Source organism: Somniosus microcephalus, chromosome 2 (assembly GCF_052327205.1).
Source record: "Somniosus microcephalus isolate GS21.2 chromosome 2, FLI_Smic_1.0, whole genome shotgun sequence".
Lineage (NCBI taxonomy): Eukaryota > Metazoa > Chordata > Chondrichthyes > Squaliformes > Somniosidae > Somniosus > Somniosus microcephalus.
Window position 1 is genome coordinate 141,654,898 of NC_140988.1, and position 16,419 is coordinate 141,671,316.

At 44.0% G+C, this 16,419-nt stretch overlaps 1 protein-coding gene across 1 annotated transcript in view; it reads right to left on the reverse strand.

Annotated features, from left to right (window-relative positions):
- Window positions 1-16,419, reverse strand: part of cnot6l (CCR4-NOT transcription complex, subunit 6-like) — a 122,273-nt gene that overhangs the window by 44,921 nt on the left and 60,933 nt on the right. The window contains exons 4-6 of the mRNA XM_085963182.1: window positions 15,735-15,820; window positions 14,417-14,506; window positions 13,811-13,879 (exon numbers count right to left, since the gene is read on the reverse strand). Of these exons, the coding sequence (XP_085819308.1) occupies window positions 13,811-13,879; window positions 14,417-14,506; window positions 15,735-15,820 (245 nt within the window). The remainder of the gene's footprint in view (window positions 1-13,810; window positions 13,880-14,416; window positions 14,507-15,734; window positions 15,821-16,419) is intronic.

Here is a 16,419-nt window from a genome sequence, read left to right on the forward strand (position 1 = left end):
TTTTTAATGCAAATGTTACACTCCTGTTCAAAAAAGGGGAGAGGGATAAACCCAGCAACTAAAGGCCAGTCAGCCCGTCGGTGCTGGAGAAACTTTGAGACACATCAAACAGGGACAAAATTAATTGGCACTTGGAAAAATATTGGTTAAAAATGAGACAGCACAGTGGAAAAATATTGGTTAAAAATGAGACAGCACAGTGGAAAAATATTGGTTAAAAATGAGACAGCACAGTGGAAAAATATTGGTTAAAAATGAGACAGCACAGTGGAAAAATATTGGTTAAAAATGAGACAGCACAGATTGTTAAAGACAAAGTGACAGGCAACAAAGAGTAGCTGTGAATGGTTGTTTTTCGGACTGGAGGAAGGTATACAGTGGTGTTCTCCAGGGGTCAGTTCTAGGACCATTGCTTTTCTTGATATACAGGAAACTCTCGTTTAAACGGCACCTAAATATTCAGAATTCTCTATTAACTGGCAAAATTCATACTCCAAAAACAACGCCTCAATAACCGGAAATGTTGCCGAGTCCGAGTCTCCCGCGGTGGCCGAGTTAGTCAGTAGGGGTAGTTCTCCAAATTGCCACAACTCAGCTTCTTGAGGTGTTCGGACTTCCGACAGCGCCAATAACAACAGGAGTCTGACTCTCCCACGCTGCCGGTAGTCTCTTCTGATTAAAGAGTTATGGATTGCCCTCAACTGGCAGTACTTTACTTAATCAAGCATCTTCCACCATCCATTTAACACAACATTCTGTAGGTGAGTACCCAATTACTGTATACTGCACATTTCTTGATTTTTTATTTATTTTTGTTAAAAATAGCCTCGGTAGATAACCCTCTGCATTATCCGGAATTTTTAATCAACCTGCAGCATCCCGGTCCCATCGGTGCCGGATACCAAAGAGTTTCCTGTATATTAATGACTTGGACATGGGTGTACAGGGCACAATTTCAAAATGTGCAGATGACACAAAACTTGGAAGTATAGTGAACAGTGAGGAGGAGAGTGATAGACTTCAAGAGGATATAGACAGGCTGGTGGAAAGGGTGGACACATGATAGATGAAATTTAACGCAGAAAAGTGCACAGTGATACATTTTGGTAGAAAGAATGAGGAGAGGAAATATAAACTAAAGGGTACAATCCTAAAGGGGAGTGCATGAGCAGAGACACCTAGGGGTATATGTGCACAAATTGTTGATTGTTGAAGGTGGCAGGGCAGGTTGAGAAAGCAGTTAAAAAAGCTTATGGGATCCTGGGCTTCATGAATAAAGGTATATAGAGTATGAAAGCGTGGAAATGATGATGATGAACCTGTATAAAAGATTCGGCCTCAACTGGAGTATTGTGTCCAATTCTGGGCACCGCACTTTAGGAAAGATGTGAAGGCCTTAGAGAGGGTGCAGAAGAGATTTACGAGAATGATTCCAGGGATGAGGGACTACATGGATAGACTGGAGAAGCTAGGGCTGTTCTCCTTGGAGCAGAGAAGATGGAGAGGAGATTTGATAGAGGTGTTCAAAACCATAAGGGTTCTGGACAGAGTAGATAGAAACAGTTCCCATTGGCAGAAGGGTCGAGAACCAGAGGACACAGATTTAAGGTGATTGGCAAAAGAACCAAAGGCGACATAAGAAAAAACTTTTTTACTCAGCGAGTGGTTAGGATCTGGAATGCACTGCCTGAAAGGGAGGCAGACTCAATCACAGCTTTCAAAATGGAGTTGGATAAGTACCTCAAAGAAAAAAATTTGCAGGGCTACGGGGAAAGGGCAGGGAAGTGGGACTAGCCAAGGTGCTCTTGCGGAGAGCCAGCACAGGCTCAACGGGACGAAAGGCCTTCTCCCGTGCTGTAACCATTCTATGATTCTAAATTGTATTTGACTAACTTGATTGAGACCTTTGATGACGTAATGGCGAGGGTTGATGAGGATAGTGCAGTTGATGCTGTACATAAGGACTTTCAAAAGGCCTTTGATAAATTACCACATAGTAGACTGGTTGGTAAAATTGAAGCCCATGGGATTAAAGGGGCAGTGGCTGCGTGGATATGAAATTGGCTGAGGGACAGACAGCCGAGTATTAATGGTGAACGGTTGTTTTTCAGACTGGAGGGAAGTAGACAATAGTATCCCTCAAGGGTCAGTGTTGGAACCACTCCTTTTTTTGATGTCTATTAATGACCTGGACTTGGGTATACAGGGCATAATTTCAAAGTTTGCAGATGACACGAAACTTGGAAATGTAGTAAACAATGAGGAGGATAGTAAAAGACTTCAGGACATAGACTGGTGAAATGGACAGACAGATGGCAGATGAAATTTAATGCAGAAAAGTGTGAAGTGATTCACTTTGGTAGGATGAATGAGGAGAGGCAATATGAACTAAATGGTGCACTTTTGAAGGGGGGGTGCAGGAACAGAGAGACCTGCGGGTGTACGTGCACAAATCTTTGAAGATGGGAGGTCAAGTTGAGAAAGCTGTTAAAAAGGCATACGAGATCCATGGCTTTATAAATAGAGACGTGGAGTACAAAAGCAAGGAAGTTATGCTCTACCTATATCAAATACTGGTTAGGCACCAGCTGCAGTATTGTGGCCAATTCTAGGCACCACACTTTTAGGAAGGATGCGAAGGCCTTAAAAGAAGATGCAGAAGAGATTTACTAGAATATACCGGGGATGAGGGACTTCAGCTATGTGGAGACTGGAGAAACTGGGATTGTTCGCCTTGGAGCAGAGAAGGTTAAAAGGAGATTTGCTAGGTGTTCAAAATCATGAAGGGTTTTGATAAAACGATGAGAAACTGTTTCCAGTGGCCATAGGGTCTGAAACCAGAGGATACAGATTTTTTAATTTATTTTTTATTCGTTCGTGGGATGTGGACGTCACTGGCAAGGCCAGCATTTATTGCCCATCCCTAGTTGCCCTTGAGAAGGTGGTGGTGAGCCGCCTCCTTGAACCGCTGCAGTCCGTGTGGTAAAGGTACTCCCACAGTGCTGTTAGGGAGGGAGTTCCAGGATTTTGACCCAGCAATGATGAAGGAACGGCAATATACTTCCAAGTCAGGATGGTGTGTGACTTGGAGGGGAACTTGGAGGTGGTGGTGTTCCCATGCGCCTGCTGCCCTTGTCCTTCTAGGTGGAAGAGGTCGCGGGTTTGGGAGGTGCTGCCGAAGAAGCCTTGGCGAGTTGCTGCAGTGCATCTTGTAGATGGTACACACTGCAGCCACAGTACGCCGGTGGTGGAGGGAGTGAATGTTTAAGGTGGTGCATGGGGTGCCAATCAAGCGGGCTGCTTTGTCCTGGATGATGTTGAGCTTCTTGAGTGTTGTTGGAGCTGCACTCAGCCAGGCAAGTGAAGAGTATTCCATCATACTCCTGACTTGTGCCTTGTAGATGCTGGAAAGGCTTTGGGGAGTCAGGAGGTGAGACACTCACCACAGAATACCTAGCCTCTGACCTGCTCTTGTTGCCACAGTATTTATATGGCTGGTCCAGTTAAGTTTCTGGTCAATGGTAACCCCCAGGATGTTGATGGTGGGGGATTAGGTGATGGTAATGCTGTTGAATGGCAAGGGGCGGTGGTTACACGCTCGCTTGTTGGGAGATAGTCATTGCCTGGCACTTGTGTGGCGCAAATGTTACCTGCCACTTATCAGCCCAAGCCTGAATGTCGTCCAGGTCTTGCTGCATGTGGGCATGGACTGCTTCATTATCTGAGGAGTTACGAATGGCACTGAATACTGTGCAGTCATCAGTGAATATCCCCACTTCTGACCTTATGGAGGGAAGGTCGTTGATGAAGCAACTGAAGATGATTGGGCCTAGGACACTGTTCTGTCTGTGTGTTGATAGAGACACTGAAGACAGGAGTTGGTTTCATAGGTGTTTACTAAACAAAGTCTGCAGGGGAACTAACTGATACAACACAATATACAGGCTTATATAGCCCGAGTGGCCATTACCGGCATTACAGTACACATGGGGCTCTTAAAGGCACATACACTACAATTCCTCCCCTTTTAGCCAACCAGTACATAATATTTTAAGTAATTATTAATTACATGTTACAAGAAAAATAATCTACACATTGCTGCAGTTAATTAATTATAAGTCAGTCTCTCTGGAGGCTTCCTGACTCGGTCCGGATAACGCCTCGGTGGTGTAGTAGTTTCTGGTGGTGTAGTAGGTTCTTTTAGCAAGGCTGATTCGGCTTGAATGCCAGTGTCGGGTTCATCGGGTTCCAGTATCACCGGATCGGAGGTAGGTATGGGTATCTCTACTTCATCGTTAGGCGTATAGAGTTGTGGTGTAGGTTGTCCCTTTTCGGATGACTATGATTTGGTCAGCATGGCGCCTTATTATGCTTTCTCCGATGTCCACGGTATACATCAGCGGTCCTAGTCGTGTGCAGATAGTTCCAGGCTGCCATTTCTCGGTACGGTAGTCCCGGGCCAAAACTTGTTGACCTATCTGGAAGGTTCTAGTTGGCCTTTCATTCATGCCTTGAAATTGCCGGTTCTCCACGTCCCTTCTGATGTTGGGCTTGATCAAATCTAGCCGGCATCTTAGGCTTCTATTGAAGAACATCATGGCGGGAGTTTGGTTTGTAACCATATGTGTTGCATTCCTGTATGCGAACAAGAAGTTATCCACCTTATGCTGTAGATTTATGTCTTCATTACCCATGGCCTTTATGGCCTTCTTGAAGGTCTGGACAAACCTTTCAGCCAATCCATTGGTGGCGGGATGGTATGGGGCGGACGTGTAGTGCTTAACCCCATTTTTTTTTTTTTTTAAGAACTTCCTGAATTCTTCGGACACAAATTGCGGTCCATTATCAGAACAGATCTGTTCCGGCAGCCCATTCCTGGCAAATATGGTCCTTAATACTGTGATGGTTTTTCCCGTGGTGGTGGAGGACATCTTTATTACCTCCGGCCACTTGGAGTGTGCATCAACCGCGATTAAGAACATTGAGCCCATAAATGGACCAGCAAGGTCGATGTGTACCCTTTGCCAGGGAGATGAGGGCCACTCCCATGGATGTAGAGGGGCTTGGGGTGGAGCGTTTTGGACCTTCTGGCATCCTAGGCAGCTCTTGGTCATTTCTTCGATGTCTCCATCGATACCTGGCCACCATACAAACGCCCTGGCTAGGTTCTTCATTTTCACTCCACCCAGATGCCCCTCGTGAAGCTCCTTTAGAACTTTATCCTGGAGTTTGGGTGGAATCACCACTCTGGATCCACACATCAAGGTTCCTCGGCACACTGACAGCTGTTCTCTTCTTTGCGAGAATGCTGGCAACAGTGGTTCGCCATGTGCTGGCCATCCCTTCACTGTTAAATCGTAGACTCGTGAGAGAGTCGGGTCATTTCTAGTTTCCCTTTCAATGGCAGAATTTGTTACTGGTAGACATTCGACTATGGTAGAGTGGAAAATCTCCACTGGGTCTACGGTAGGTGCTTCTTCTGCCGTTGGCAACGGTAGGCGCGATAACCCGTCAGCATTCCCATGCTATTTTGATCCTTTGTATTCTATGTTGTATTGGTGTGCCCTAGAAAAAGGGACCACCTCTGTAGCCTTTGCGCTGTCATAATGGGAACACCCTTTTTAGGGTTGAATATGGAGATGAGGGGTTGATGGTCAGTCAACAAGGTAAATTTTTGTCCGTGTAGATAATGGTTGAATTTCTTCACTCCCCATACCAGGCTGAGTGCTTCCCTGTCGATTTGGGCAGAGTTACGCTCAGCTGAGTTCAATGAGCGTGACGCAAAAGCTATCGGCCGTTCCGAGCCATCAGGGAATTTATGCGATAATACTGCTCCCTCCCCGTCTGTTACTGCTTGCCTCCGCTTTCGCTGCTTGGCCTAGCTGTAGAGCCAGTCGCTGGAGCCCCAGCCCGACGCCCAGGAAGGATTATTGCAGTACCTGCCACCAGCTTGGCTAGCTGGTGAAACCACAGCTTTTTCTTTTTCTTGATTTTTCTTCAACTTTGGACGCCAGAGGAATCAATGTCCTTGAGGTGCTGCCAAATTGCAGGTAAGTCCGTTTCCAATTCGTCGCCACTGTTCTGTCTGTGTGTTGATAGAGACACTGAAGACAGGAGTTGGTTTCATAGGTGTTTACTAAACAAAGTCTGGAGGGGAACTAACTGATACAACACAATATACAGGCTTATATAGCCCGAGTGGCCATTACCGGCATTACAGTACACAGGGGGCTCTTAAAGGCACATACACTACAGACACTGCCCTGAGGAACTCCTGCAGCGATGTCCTGGGGCTGTGATGATTGACCTCCAACCACCACAACCACCTTCCTTTGTGCTAGGTAATTGGCAGAGGCGGTGAAAAAAATGACAGTTATGATGATCTGGAATGCACTGCCTGAAAGGGTAGTGGAAGCAGATTCAATAACAACTTTCAAAAGGGAATTGGGTAAATACTTGAAGGAGAAAAATTCGCAGGGCTGTGGGGAACGAGCAAGGGACTCATTGGATATGTCTTTCAAAGAGCCGTCACAGGGAAAATGGCCTCCTTCTGTGCCGTATTGTTCTATAATTCTGAGAAGGAAGATTTGCATTCCATCAAGTTTTTCCCTTATATTTTTACACCATTTTGGTACTTCATTAACACCCCCCAGGAAAAGATCTTGCAAGCCAAGATTACTGCACAAGATAAAAAATCACGTGATTGGGGGTAGTATACTGGCATGGGAGGAAGATTGGCTAGCTAACAGAAAACAGAGTTGGGATAAATGGTTCATTCTCGGGTTGGCAATCAGTAACTAGTGGTGTTCCGCAGGGGCCAGTGCTGGGACCCCAACTCTTTACAATCTATATTAGCGATTTGGAGGAGGGGACCAAGTGCAACATATCCAAGTTTGCCGACGATACAAAGATGGGAGGGAAAGCAGTGAGTGAGGAGGACATAAAAAACCTGCAAAAGGACATAGACAGGCTAAATGAGTGGGCAGAGATTTGGCAGATGGAATATAATGTTGGAAAGTGTGAGGTTATGCACTTTGGCAGAAAAAATCAAAGAGCAAGTTATTATCTAAATGGAGAGAAACTGCAAAGTGCTACAGTACAAAGGGATCTGGGGGTCCTGGTGCATGAAACACAGAAGGTTAGTATGCAGGTACAGCAGGTGATCAGTGTGGTGTATGTAACCTGTTCCACCTTAAGAGAACTTAAGCCTGGTCCACCTTAAGAAAGATACTACTTTCTTTGGCTGCTGTATACGTAATACCGGTGGTGACCACACCGGTATATAAGCACAGTGTAATAATATTGTATTTAGTATAGTCCTGACCTCCAACCAGTAAAGACCTGTTGAATTTACTCTTGTGGTCTGTGTAGTAATTCTCACTATAAACACACAGACTTAACAGTGGCGACAAGTCCGATTCTTACCCTGCTGCAGTAATTTCCACGGCGACTTCGTCCACAGACAGGACGTCGAAGAGAGGTTTCCACCCTCATCACCTACGGGAAGACACGTCGAGCGGCAGCCATCGAGCAACCGGAGTGCAGAAGACATCCTGACCTCGAAGCCTCCATCAGCGACTGTCAGCTTCTTCTACTACCTCGTGGTGGGTAAGCCGGGCAGCGACGCGACAGAAAGTCAACTGCGTTGGCTGTACAGACGGGGCTGGGAAGACGGAGGAATAAGGGCGGTGAGGTCGATCGCGACCGGAGATAAGGGCCGCATTCGGGCTAAAGGCGCAGAGTCTGGGGAAACTGAAGGTGCGAGAGCTGCGGTGAAGTGGAGACAGCGTCGGGGGACGGGTGAAGACCGCCAAGCGCGGGAAAACCGCCATTTTGTGGGCGGAGGACGACGGCAAGAGCGGGAAGCCGTCATCTTAGATAACATTAAAAATACGATAAATTGCTACGATGCCTAAACATGGGAACATTAATGCCTTCGACAGTGATATAGAAGGCTGGGCTATGTATGTAGAACGCAGACAAAACTATTGTAAGGCAAATAAAATTCCTGAGGCAGATAAAGCACTAACATTACTAAACTTAATGGATGCGAAGACATACGGGCAATTGAAACACCGGTTATCACCAGATGAACCGGCGGATAAGACGTTCGAACAGATTGTTACTGTCCTAAAAAATCATCTTAACCCCACGCCGCTGATGCTAGCGGAACGATTTAAATTTTACGATAGAAGACAGCTGCAAAATGAAAGCAATGCTGAATATTTGATGGAATTACATAAGCTAGCAAAATATTGTCAGTTTGGAACGAGACTGACAGAGGCACTTCGAGATAGATTTGTGTGTGGTTTATTTAAACAGGATACACAAAGGCGACTGCTCGAGGAGAATCAGCTATCTCTCGAGAAGGCGGTCACTATGGCAGCAGCACACGAGGCCGCAGCGAGAGGCACGGCAGTAATGCAGCTACGGCCACCGGAACTCGGTACAAACAAATTGGGTTTGAGTTCTGTCAAATGTTATCGTTGTGGAAAGACAACGCACGATCAGAACCAGTGTTGGTTTAAAAACCAAGAATGCAGAACGTGTGGCAGGCTTGGCCACATAGCTAAAGTATGCCGGTCAGGAAAGAAGACCAGCAACAAAAAGTCACCGCAAGGAAAATATGCAAAGGTACACAAGGTGACAAAGAACAGTTTGACCGAACAGAAGTCAGATTCAGACGCTAGCAGTAATGAACTGGATAGCTTAAGAATACACAACGTTGGTAAGGATACAGACCTCCAGACAATTTGGGTCACTCTTAAGATAGCAGGAGTCCAAGTAAAAATGGAATTGGACACTGGATCGGCATTGACGGTCATGAGTAAGAAAGATTACAGAAGGTTATTCCAACATATTCCCTTACAGGATACGGAGATTATACTGAAAACGTACACGGGGCAAAGAGTGTACCCCATCGGAAAAATAGAGGTAGAAGTGGTCCACAAGGGCGAAGGAAGCCAAGTAATGGACTTATATGTGCTACCTGAAGGAGGTCCACCACTACTAGGACGGGAGTGGATTAGGAAAATGAATATGGACTGGCACTCATTGAAAGCACTAACGGTAGATTCCGGGGAAACAGCTGTCAAACCTAAACGATTGTCCAGAATATTGGATGAGGCTAAAGAGGTGTTCCAGCCGGGACTGGGAACACAGAGGAATTACGGCAAACATCAAGATTGATGAACATGCACAACCAAAATTTTTTAAAGCCAGACCGGTACCCTATGCAATACGACCTGCGGTTGAAGCGGAGCTGGAAGCACTAGAACGTTCAGGTGTACTGTCTAAAGTAGATTGGAGTGAGTGGGCTACGCCCATTGTTCCCGTTATGAAACGTCCTGCGAACAATAAGCCAGGAGATCCAGGGAAGGTTCGCATCTGTGGAGATTTCAAAATCACCGTTAATCCGGTGCTTCACACGGTGCAGTATCCGCTTCCACGGATTGAGGATATTTTCGCTTCACTGTCTGGCGGGAAACACTTCACCAAGATAGACCTGGCGCAGGCGTACTTGCAGATGGAGGTTGAAGAGGAGTCACGCCAATACCTCACGATCAACACGCATCGAGGGTTGTACCGGTACAATAGGCTGGTTTTTGGAGTGGCATCGGCTCCAGCAATTTGGCAGAGGGCCATGGAGCAGGTATTACAGGGAATTCCAGGCACACAATGTTACCTGGACGACATTCTGATCACAGGTGATGGTGATGAACAGCATCTCGCTAACTTGGAACTGGTGCTCAACAGACTGAAAGAGTATGGACTTAGGGTAAATCGGCAGAAATGTGAGTTCTTCCAGAAGCGGATCTCGTACTGTGGTCATGTCATTGACTGGGAGGGGCTTCATAAGTCTCCTGACAAGATAGCGGCAGTTGTAAAGGCTCCCGCTCCGGAGAATGTCTCTCAGTTGAGGTCGTTTCTAGGATTAATTAACTATTACCATAAATTTCTGCCAAATCTATCCACGGTGCTGCATCCGTTGAACGCTCTTTTACAGAAAGGGGTACCATGGGACTGGGGCGAAAACTGTAAGAAGGCATTTCGCAAAAGCAAAGAATTGATCACCTCAGAGGAAGTGTTGGCTCACTTCAACCCGACACTGCCTATTCGGTTGGCTTGTGATGCTTCTCCATATGGTATTGGGGCAGTACTCTCACATAAATTGCCAAATGGCACGGAAAGGCCAGTTGCGTTTGCATCCAGATCATTGACCTCCGCTGAGCGCAATTATGCGCAGATCGATAGGGAGGCCCTTAGCCTTGTATGGGGAGTGAAGAAGTTTAATCATTACCTACAGGGCCAAAAATTCACACTTCTGACGGACCATCAACCGTTGGTGTCCATTTTTAACCCTAAGAAGGGTGTTTCGGTGATGACAGCACAGCGTCTCCCAGAGATGGTCTCTTTTCTTAGGGGCACATCAATATCAGATAGAATTCAAAGGTACGAAACAGCATGGCAATGCTGATGGCCTGTCGCGCCTGCCACTACCTGAAGATGAAGACACGACGGAAGTTGACCCTGTTGAGTTATTTCATTCGACCATTATCGAGTGTTTACCTGTCACCAACGCAAGTATTGAAAGAGAAACCAGGAACGACCCGACACTGTCCAGAGTCTACAAGGTGACAGTGAAAGGATGGCCAACACGGGGTGATCCTCTGTTACCGGCATTCTCGGCAAGGCGAGACCAGCTGTCCGTCTGCCATGGTACTTTGATGTACGGGACAAGAGTGATTATTCCTCCCAAGTTAAGGGAAAGAGTTTTAAAAGAACTACATGAAGGTCATCTGGGGGGAGTTAAAATGAAAAGTCTTGCTAGGGCTTACGTATGGTGGCCGGATATTGACCAACAGATTGAGGAGTTAACGAAAAGCTGCGCTGGGTGTCAAAAAGTGCAAAATGCACCTCCGATAGCACCGCTACACCCATGGGAATGGCCTTCAGCCCCATGGCAACGCGTACACATTGACTTTGCTGGTCCATTCATGGACTCCATGTTCCTAATCGCGGTGGACGCACATTCCAAATGGCCAGAAGTCATCAAGATGAATACCACTACTTCAGAAAAGACAATTGCGGTGTTAAGAACAATATTCGCAAGGAACGGATTGCCAGAACAGATCTGTTCGGACAACGGACCACAGTTTGTATCGGAAGAATTCCAACAATTCTTAAAGAAGAATGGAGTTAAACATTATACCTCTGCCCCATATCATCTGGCGACAAACGGGTTGGCTGAAAGATTTGTCCAGACATTCAAAAAGGCTATTAAGGCCATGAATGATGATCAGATTCCGCTGCAACGCAAGGTCGATAAGTTCCTGATGTCATATAGAAACGCCGATCATGCCGTGACTAACCAAAGTCCTGCTATGATGTTTTATAACAGGAAGTTGCGGTCCAAGTTGGACTTGTTAAAACCAAATGTGCGGAGGGAAGTGGAAAACAAACAAACAGTTTCGGCATATTAACAGCAAGACCACTCGAACTTTCGACGTAGGACAACCAGTGATGGCAAGGGGCTATGGAAACGACAAATGGCAGTCCGGAACAATCCGGGCCAGACAAGGACCTCTGATGTACACCGTAGATATTGGTCATAATGTGATAAGGCGTCATGCGGATCAACTGGTAGAGTCGAGAGCAAGGGTCGAACCCATGGTTGTGACAGAGACAGCTGTGGAAGACGTTCATGAACCTGAAGCATCTACCTCGGCCGAGAATGTATTTGATGATGATAACACCCAATACATTGGCAACCAACTAGAGGAGGCACCTCAACAACAAGAATCAGAGACCACTGAAAGGCGTTATCCAAGCCGAATCAGAAAGCCTCCTGAGAGACTGAACCTTGGAACTGTTATACCTGAAGTTATATATGTATATATGTTATGTTTATTTGGGGATATGACTGTTAAGCTAAAAAGGGAGGATTGTGGTGTATGTAACCTGTTCCACCTTAAGAAAGGTACTACTTTCTTTGGCTGCTGTATACGTAATACCGGTGGTGACCACACCGGTATATAAGCACAGTGTAATAATATTGTATTCAGTATAGTCCTGACCTCCAACCAGTAAAGACCTGTTGAATTTACTCTTGTGGTCTGTGTAGTAATTCTCACTATAACACACAGACTTAACAATCAGGAAGGCCAATGGAATCTTGGCTTTTATTGCAAGGGGGATGGAGTATAAAAGCAGGGAAGTCTTGCTTCAGTTGTACAGGGTACTGGTGAGGCCACACCTGGAATACTGCGTACAGTTTTGGTTTCCATATTTAAGAAAAGATATGCTTGCTCTTGAGGCAGTTCAGAGAAGGTTCACTCGGTTGATTCCGGAGATGAGGGGGTTGACTTATGAGGAAAGGTTGAGTAGGTTGGGCCTCTACTCATTGGAATTCAGAAGAATGAGAGGCGATCTTATCGAAACATATAAGATTGTGAGGGGGCTTGATCGGGTGGATGTGGGGAGGATGTTTCCACTGATGGGTGAGACTAGAACTGGGGGGCATAACCTTAGACTAAGGGGCTGCCCTTTCAAAACTGAGATGAGGAGAAACTTCTTCACTCAGAGGGTAGTAAATCTATGGAATTTGCTACCTCAGAGAGCTGTGGAAGCTGCGACATTAAATAAATTTAAAACGGAGATAGACAGTTTCCTAGCTGATAAGGGAATTAGGGGTTACGGGGAGCGGGCAGGGAAGTGGACGTGAGTCCAGGTTCAGATCAGCCATGATCCTATTGAATGGCGGAGCAGGCCCGAGGGGCCGTGTGGCCTACTCCTACTTCTTATGTTATGTTCTTATGTAAGCCAGTTGATGCAGCAGCGTAATTATGTTGTCATGAAAAGTAAGTGTACTCAGCCAACCTATTACAAGATGGCCCTTTGGATAGCAGATATTATGGAATGACCAGCAGAGGTCAGTTAGTTACAAAAGAATGTTATTGGCAGCAGCTGCAAAAGCAGTTGTTATCAGGAGAAGAATGACATTTGAACTAAATGACCTACTGAGGACAGGAAAATAAAATAAAACATGGCAGTGCATTAAATCAATACAAAGACCTAGCACTGGAGAATTTAGTTGATGATCAAAGTGGGGTCTAAGAGCAATAAAGCGAGGGGAACTGTAATGAACACAACATGGTCAAGGAAAGGAGATTGTGTGGTGCATGACAATGTTTGTTTTGTAGATAGAAATATGAATCTGAGAATATGGTCCTTCAAGCTGGGTGCAGTTCATAAATGCCATCCTTAAGACATGACATGGCACATCCATACAAAGATACACTATAACAGCAAAATCATTTTACTGAAATAGTTATCAAATGTGTTATCCAATGGGCAAATCCAAGAAGAAGTACTATTCATTCTTCAGTCCACAAGTCTGTTTTGTGTACTTGGCATGTTCGACGTTGAACATCAAACTGCTACCTATCATCCTCTATTACACTTACAATTCACCTAAATAATCTTAGGAATAAAAAAAGGGTTTGCACATTGTCCCAACTGAACCCCTGTTCTCGATGCAGGATAAAATGTTTACTGTAGCATCACACTTCATTTTGAATTCATAAACATCTTTTAACTTCTGACAAACCATATGCCATTGATTCACTACTTAAGTCCCTATCTAAATTAATCAACTTTTTCATAATATATAGATCATAAAATATATTGTGCACAAAACAATCAATCAATCCTTCACATTATTTGCGCAACAATTAGGGAAAGTCAGAAGCTACGGATTCACCTTAAATATACAACCAAGTTTACTGAAGTCAGTATGCTATATATTTACCTGTTGGCAACACTTGGTCTCTTTCCTTCAATGTGATCCATGGCCTCTGAGGAAGCTGCTCTGGATGAACTTAGAAGAGAAAAAAACCCACTCTTTTTAAAATGCAAGATTCCTGCTTTTCTATTCATTCCTTTGTCTCCCTGGCTACACATCAGCTGCAGCTTGCAGAATGGGCAACTTGTAGTAGTGCATCTGTATTTCTAAACCAATCACCGGAAGCTGTGAAAAAGCTTGCTCTTCCTACTCCATGAAGAGCCACTCATACTCCATATAGTATTTTGCCATAGTAAGAAGGCAGAAAATGGAAGGTCAACAGTGGGAGAGAGGAAGGAATGAGACACACAATGATGTCTTGGTCTGTGGCACTGTTAAGTTGTTAACATAGAAATAAATTACTACACGTACAAAAAAAATCAAAATGCAATACGTATATTGTAACTGTGCAACACAATTTTCCCTTTCTCACTAGGATTTGTGTTTCAGCTTAATAAAATTTGAATTCTAACAAAATTCTTTCAAAAAAATTACATGCATTAACCGCTGTAACTGTAGTAAGCGTAAGCATTAAACTTTTTTGTCATCAATAGAAAGAGCTCATTAAAATACCTGCTAAATTGTCAAGCATGTAGTTCAGTAGCTTTCTTGTTCCATCTGGTTCTTGATAGAGATTCAAAATATCCTGTGACAAAGGATTGCCTGTCAGCAAAAAAACCCATTAAATTATATATATTTTGATAATATACAAGGTGACTCACTGCCACAAAAATCAAAGAATATTATGGTGTTGTGCCATAGAGTGGTACAATTTGATTTCATTAGTTTCCCAAAAGACATTTTTCCCAATCTCAGCTCAGCCACCAAGGTGAGGAGCTGAGAGGTGGCCAAGAATTTCCCCCTTGGGAGTAGGGATAAGAACAAAAATCAAAGAGTAATAGATCAGTCACTTTCACACAACTAGTAGATAATTATTAAACAGTACTGGCAGAAGCTTGACCAAAATCATTGATCTGCCACCTTGACAGTGGAATTGGTGCATACCATGGAGGGTAGGCAACCTAAAAGTAAGGACGTAAATGACAAAAAAAAAAAAAATTTTGCAATGAAGGATGCCACCTCTCACTCGCTGATTGGAAGTATTTTTCCTATACTTGTATTCAGATCTATATCTTCAATCAAATGTAAGCAATGCATTTTAAAAAAATTAAATCTAGGTTACTGCTTTTCAAGGAGTCCAAGGACCCAAAAAGGCCATGTGGACATCAGTTTCCATCCACCTAGAACTAGACGTATACACCGCAAACAGTGAGTCAAGAATTTATTTTTGTATTGCTGGGGGGTTTTCCCACAAACATTTGAAAAACGCTCCTTCAGATGAGCCAAGTTCGAGAAATAGCCTTTGAAACGCGTGCCAGCCATCAATAATTTAAATTGAAACAAGAGCTGGGGAAAAAGTTTCATCTGTGGTCTAATTTAATCAATTACAAAATGACATGACAGCAAGGAAAATACTGCTCCTCGTGTCCTTTTGGCAACTGTGAACTTCAAACATGTGGTTTTGGCAGACATCGCACAGCAAATCCACAATTAAGAAACTACTTGGATCTTAATGGCAGCATTTCATTCACTTAAAATCAAACCACAGTGCACAAAAGCACTAAAAAAAATGACCACCTCAACCTTATTCAATCACATCCACCCCTTCTTTTTAAAATTGAAATCACACCACAGGATAAAAGAACACTAAACACATAAAAGCTACAAAACAAATGTACAAAATGGCCATAAAATATACCCTGGCAATGGAGAGTGGGTGGGGGAAGGAAAGAGGAGGCTCAACAAAATCATCTGTAAACTTCTAAAAGCTATAAATCAGAAGTGCAAGACAGGCTATTTAATGTGTATAAGGATACTCATCAGCCCTGACCTTTTAAACCCAGGGTCTGTAGCTGGAACAGTCGTCCTAGTTCGTAAGGCAAAACCCGTAACAGATTGTTATTTAAAAGCAATTCCCTGCAGAAGAAGAAAAAATACTTCAATGTAGAATTTTCTTCAGCTGTATAGTTAATTTTTCTTAAATCACAAAAATATTGTTCATCATATAGAAGAACTTTTTTTAAAATATAAAAGTAGCACGGCAAGCAAAGAAGAAAGCCAATGGCTTTGAGTCATGGCACAGGGACATTCCACCAGCATCTCTGGCCTTGTGACAACTTTAAGTACATGAATTTTAATCACAGATCATCATGCCTCTGTATCTTCATCTGTTCACGTTGGCTACAATTTAAATTCATACTCCACTAGCAATCATTTTGCTTTAAATACCTCTACCTTGAAATAATGTTATATCTTTGGGTTTTTTTTTTAAAAAAGATTCACTACCACTATGTTGGAGTAACCTGTTTGCAAACAGAAGTAATAATGTGATGATATCATTACACAATCAGATCTATAATTTAAAAAGAGTTTTAATTTTTAAAAAGGGATTAGTAAAGCAATATGTAACATGCGTCACCTACTGGAAGTTAAACTTCTCCAGATAGCTAATATGGACACAACACAAGGCTACCTACATGCTAAACATCAAAAGCAGCATGCCATAAGCTAAGCAG